Below are 6,337 nucleotides of genomic sequence, written 5' to 3' on the forward strand. Positions count from 1 at the left end.
AAAAAAAGAAAGAAAAAAAAGGAAACAGACTATAAATTAGTATGCAAATATATGAACATGATAATTTCAGCCAGTGAGTAAGAAAGTAAAGTAGTAGTGGCACAGATGATTACAGATCATGTGGGCTGGGCAGGTCTCTTGAATAGATAACAGTGAGATGAGGAGGAGGAGACAGTCATTGCAGCAAAGCCATGGCAGGGGGAATGGCAACTGTAGAGGCCCTAAGAGGGAAGAAACCTCAGAAAAAGAATAAAGGATAGTCTAACTAGAGCTCAGTCTGTGAAAGGAAGAGTGGTTCAAGGTAAGGTCATGGCAAAGAGGCTAGATTTTTTTCCACTGCAATAGGAAGCCATGGAGAAGGGATGGGATGGATGATTAAGCAGTAGAGTGTACACAGTGTAAGAATACTCAAACAGTAAAGGAAAAGGGTATAATGAAAAGTAAAAGGTACCTCCTCCTTCTTATCCTTAAGGTAACTGCTGTTGAATTTTGGGATACCCTTTCAGGCAATATTTTAATGTATACACCAATAAATAGAGAGCCTTTAAAAACACTATATACAACATCGTCTATGATGTATTCTCACCAAAAATGTGTAACATGAATCATCAAGACTTTAGGTATAATTCCAGTTTACAAGATATGCAGGGGAGAGAGGAATAAGCTAAATTAAATAACACAACCTGGAAAATCTAGAAGGTTGAGCATTCTGTAGGATAACTAGCCTGATACGCTTAACAAGTGAGCGTCATTAAAAAGGAACCATGCTCGAGTAAAATAGACTGAAATGACACCCTCTTGTTTGTATCCTTGGCATTTATCACAGTGCCTAGCACATACAAATCAAATGCTTTCTGGAGGGAATGAATTCAATCTCTGGGCTCCTACACTAACAAAAAATACTTGTCTTAAAGAGAAGTCTAGACAACTAAAGGAAGCACCAGGGCATGTGGATGTGTTCACCCAAATTATAGAAATTCCTCTTCATTACTTTATATAGACATGTCTCAATTAAATTAATAATGCAATAACCTGAAGGATGGGCTTGCCAGCAGAAAGATAATCCTGTCGCCTCTACCTTCAAATATAAGCCAAATTGAATCGTTCTTCCACTACCAGCTTAATCCACAACCACCATCATCCATTACTTAGACTATGGCAAGAATGTTGTTTCCTGCTTCTCCTCTTGACCCTCTACATTCTTCTTCCAAACAGCTGCCAGAGCAACCCTTGAAAACATAAGTCACATCACATCACTCCCCTGCTCCAACTTCCAATGTGTCCTCAACACTTTCAAGTCCTTGCCATGGTCTCTGGTGATCTCCCAGCTTACTCACCTTCCACTATCACTCATCCCTTTGCTCGCTCCACTCCAGCCACACTGGGCTTTCTGCCCATCAATCACACGGGGCCCTCTAGCTTCAGGCCTCTATCCTGTTCCTTCCGCCAAGAACACTCTTCCTCCAGGTATCGCCCAGGCTCACTCTTGCACTGTGCTCAGGTCTGTACTCAAAATGCTACCTCCTCAGTGAGGCCTTTCCTGACAAGCACCTCTAAAACAGAACTCCCCACTACTCTTGCAGCACCCTACCCTACATACATTAACACATGTACACACATCATATTTGCTTATCTGTTTACTGTCTTCTCCATTATAATGTTAAGTTCCATGAAAACAGGAACTTTGCTTTCTTCCCAGCATCTAGAATAGGAGATGCATACAGTAGGCACTCCATTATTGTTTAGAATGAATGAAGGAAGGAATAACATGAAGAGACTGAATGAAGAGATTTAGCATAGAGTGTGGTTTGGGAAAGTTTCTTGCATGTCTTTACTCATAATACACCTGCAAACACCTAACACTTAGGACTGTACCTAACAACTATCTGTATGTACGAGTAACACTTCTTTATGAGCCGCCAAAGGTGTAAGATCAGATGTTTAAAAAACCAAACGGATTTAGTCCATACTGGAGAGGAGACCCCATTATCTGCATTGACAGAAGCTACCCAATGACACTGTATACAGTCGGTCCTCCCTGGCCAATCCCTCAGGGAGGTCATCTGGCACTGCCTCTGTTCCAACACCACCACTGACCTCTCTTCCCGGTATTCCTCTTTTACCCAAAATAAGACACATAACTACTAGACTGTAAGTGTCTTGATGGCAAGATCTGTACCTTCTAACCTGCCCAGTGAATACAGGTATGCAGAGAGGCACGCACAAATTATTTACTGAATGAACTGTGTAGACTTCTCTTTAGTCTTTACATTCTTCCCAGCTGTGCACCTGAGACTTCTCTGGCAAAATAGGAAATAAAATTAACTATTTGGATAAATAAGGTCAACTAGGTAACAGACCCTTTTTGGATCTAAATCACTTCAACAATCGTTACATTTTTTGCTTACTCTATCAATGACTTCTGATTCAGAGGAAGAGATTTTATAGAGATGCGATTACAGGGAGGCTGTATTGTACTCATGACTATAAACACAGGGCGAAAGGTACAGTGGTTAGCTCACAAAATGAACAGTCTGAACCTTAAATAGTCCTTTACTGCAGTCGATGAATAATGTGAGTAAAGGCTGAATATGGAATATAAAACACCACAAACCTTTGGATTTCTTTACATCAGGTTCAGGCTCAGATTCTCGGATGAATTGCCCCAAGTCACTGACTCTTCCAAATGTCATCTTCCTAAATAAGAATGAAAGGAAGAATATAATTTCTAACAACCAGTTTTAAATTTAGAAGAAAAAAATAATCAATTTTAAGCATCTCTAAACCTAGAAAGCTAGAAACACAATTTATAGCTATCCCATGTTATTCAAAGTGGGGCTTATTTGAAATGAAATCTTCCTCCACAGAAAGCAAAATAATCTTTAATTCAAAACAATTCCATTCAAAATCCCCAAAAGGTTTATGAAACATGGTGAGTTAATAGGTAATTCACAATTTTAAAATTCACATATAAAGGGCACAAAAACAGCCATGACAATTTTATAAAAGAAGAAACAAAAAGGTAGAACTTATTCTAATAATGATCAAAATATATCATAAAGCTATAGTTTTATATATATACAAATACACACACACACTATAGTAATATAAAGGAAAGCTAAACGGGAGAAAACACAGTGAGATGTCTTACTTTCAAGATACCTTATTCTTAAGATATTAAGATATTTTACCAAGGATTAATATCCAAAAACAAATAGAACTCCAGTAAGTCACTAATAAATCACCCAGCAGAAAAATGAGAAAACGAGATGAATAGACAATCCATTAAAAAAAAAAACAAAAACCTTCTAAAAGAAGCTCAATTTCATTGGCAATAATCAAAGATTGGAAAAAAAATTAAAAGTTTGATTTTTTTTTTTTGAGACAGGGTCTCACTCTGTCACTCAGACTGGAGTACAGTGGCCCGATCATAGCTCACTGCAGCCTCATATTCCTGGGCTCAAGTGATCCTCCTGCCTCAGCCTTCCTAGTAGCTGGGACTACACACTCATGACACCAAGCCTGGCTAATTTTTAAATTTTTTGTAGAGATGGGGTCTCATTACGTTGCCCAAGCTGGTTGGTCTTGAATTCCTGGCCTCAAGTGATCCTCCTGCCTCGTCCTCCCAAAGTGGTGGGATTACAGGCATGAGCCACCACGCCTGGCCTGTAAGTTTGATATTATTTAGTGCTGACAAGGATGTAGGGAAAATTAACATCCTTATTAATGACTAGCAAGAATGTAAAATGATAGAGATACCTTTTAAGGTAAATTGGTAAGATCTATCAAAATTTAAAATCTGCTTCTTGGTATAAGAAAGTATATAGGTTGGGCATAGTGGCTCACACCTGTAATCCTAGCACTCTGGAGGCCTAGATGGGAGGACTGCTTGAGGCCAGGAGTTCAAAAACAACCTGAGCAAGAGCGAGACCTTGTCCCTATTAAAAAAAAAAAAAAAAAAAAGAAAGAAAAGAAAAGAAAAATTAGCCAGGCATGGTATCATGTCAAGCCCAGGAGTTTTAGGTTGCAGAGAACTATAATGATGCTGCTGCACTCTAGCCTATGTGACAGGGCAAGGCCCTGTCTCAAAAAAAAAAAAAAAAAAAAAGAAAAGAGAAGAAAGAAAGCATATAAGGAGGTCCTTTGCAATACTGTGTATAACAGGGAAAAATTGCAAATAACTTAAATACTCATCAATATCAAAATGGCTAAACAGTGACACAACCAATACACTATGGAATACTTTGCTACAGTTATGTTATAATTAATACTCTATATGGAATACTACAGCATAGTTAAAATGAGGTAAGTTTGTACAGACAACTCACTATGAATGAAAGCACAAGATATAGAATAGGGTGTAATATCAGTTACAGAAAAACAAACAACCAAAAATGCATAACATAACAATGATTACCCCGAATAGAAAGGGGAGAAAACATGCATTGGTATATGCTCAAAGAGGACATTAAACTTATCTGTAAATTTAATTTTCATAAGAATAATGTATTTGCAATTAAAAGTTAAAAGAAAAAAATTGTGGCATCTATATATTATTTCAGGCAAAATCCATCTTATTTTACAGATATCCTTCCTAATAAGTTCCCATTTCATATATGGGTGCCAATACACTAACTGATACAAATTTATTTGCCTTGAGAAAAATTTTGGGAAGATGCCACCTTTCATTTCCTTGCAAGTACTTTCCCTTTTTCATGGTACTGCCAGGAATGGGATGGGGGAAAGGGTCGGGTAATCAAGCCTTTGCACAGGTTTATGTGCTAATAACCAAGGTGTCTTTAGGGAAGCAGAAGTGATTTTATGATTTGATCTGTGGTGAATTTCAGTAAGTAGCAAATCCTATTTATCACTGTCTTTTTGGTACAGGCTAAAATGAACAACCAAATTAATTCTTAAATACAAAGGAATAATTTTGTCCCATTTTCTAAGTATTAGTTATGCAGCCCACAATAAGTGATGTTGGTATCTTTTTACTTTATTTTTAAGACTAAGACTTTGAAATAGCTAACATGTGAATCAAATGAAATGTGCAAGAGACAGCCTAAAACATAACAATACTACTCATCAATCTTATACAGGGTGGTGGAATACTGATGGTAATGAAATTCACGGAGTGCTTACAGGTATCAGGTCGTGTTTTAAATGCTTTTTGTGTATTATCTCATCTAATTACCTCAATAACCTAATGAAGTGGTAATATTATTCTCATAGATGAAAAAACTGAGACACCAAGAAGTGAAGCAGCTTGCCGTAAGTGCTGGAGCCAAAATTAAAACCCAAAGTCACTCCAGAGCCTTCACTCTTAACCACCACTTTATACTGCACACTATTAATAAGTCAAAGTGCTGGGCATTTAAGAATAGATTAGAAAAAATATAAACTTTAGTTAAAAATTTAAAAAGATGCAAAATTCTTTACACTTGTAAAAATTCTAGACATGAGCTACGCTTACCCTGCATATGTCCGTTGATATAAAGATTCTGGATCCAAACTTGCAGCATCCACAATTATCGCTTCATCAAAATTTTTCAATATTTTAATACTGGCTTTTTTCACACTGGACTACAAAAAGAATTATAAAATTAGTAGTGTATGATTCAGGAAACAAATCAGTCCCAGGTTTGGAATATGATAGATTCAGGCAAAATTTTCTTAGGTGTTTGAAATACATGTAATTTTCACTCAACCCCATTACTACTGAGAGGCTTAACAGTAATGATTCCGAAATGTAACCTCAAACTATAACCACAAGCGGAAAGCACAATATTAAAATGTATAACATATGCATTTGTATGCCAAACATGTTCTCTTAATGACCTAAGTTCCAACAAATGCTCTGTCCTCACAGGCATTATTTCCCCAGCGTGTGAAACTCTCATCCATCCACATGTATCTTGGCTAAAAAATGTAAAGTCCAATTTTTAGAAGGTAAACATGAATGTTTTTAATTCTCAGTGAGGCACTGTGACAATAAAGAAGCTAAAGAAATCTTTTTAAAATGACTAGCTAGCTGAGTAGAGTTAAGTTCCCCTCCGCAGTCTACCTCCTATTCCCTAACCCCAAGAAAAGTAAGTCAGAAATGGTAACTTTATGAAATATGTAGCCATGAATTTCCAGAAATTCCATTTCTAAAAATTCAATTACAGACAGATTCACACTTACATAAAATGCTTATATACAACATTATTCACCGCAGCATTTTTTAAAATAGCAAAAGACAGGAACAAGCTTAATGTCCACAACTAAAAGATAGGTTAAAATTTTTTTTTTTTTTTTTTTGAGACAGAGTCTGGCTCTATTGCCTGGGCTAGGGTGC

The 6,337-nt window shown here is 36.8% G+C and overlaps 1 protein-coding gene across 1 annotated transcript in view; it reads right to left on the reverse strand.

Annotated features, from left to right (window-relative positions):
- AKAP10 (A kinase (PRKA) anchor protein 10) overlaps positions 1-6,337 on the reverse strand; it is a 78,291-nt gene that overhangs the window by 15,213 nt on the left and 56,741 nt on the right. The window contains exons 11-12 of the mRNA XM_012651447.1: positions 5,474-5,583; positions 2,615-2,697 (exon numbers count right to left, since the gene is read on the reverse strand). Coding sequence (XP_012506901.1) covers positions 2,615-2,697; positions 5,474-5,583 — 193 coding nt within the window. The remainder of the gene's footprint in view (positions 1-2,614; positions 2,698-5,473; positions 5,584-6,337) is intronic.

This window comes from Propithecus coquereli, unplaced genomic scaffold (assembly GCF_000956105.1).
Source record: "Propithecus coquereli isolate 6110/MARCELLA unplaced genomic scaffold, Pcoq_1.0 Scaffold355, whole genome shotgun sequence".
Taxonomy (NCBI): domain Eukaryota; kingdom Metazoa; phylum Chordata; class Mammalia; order Primates; family Indriidae; genus Propithecus; species Propithecus coquereli.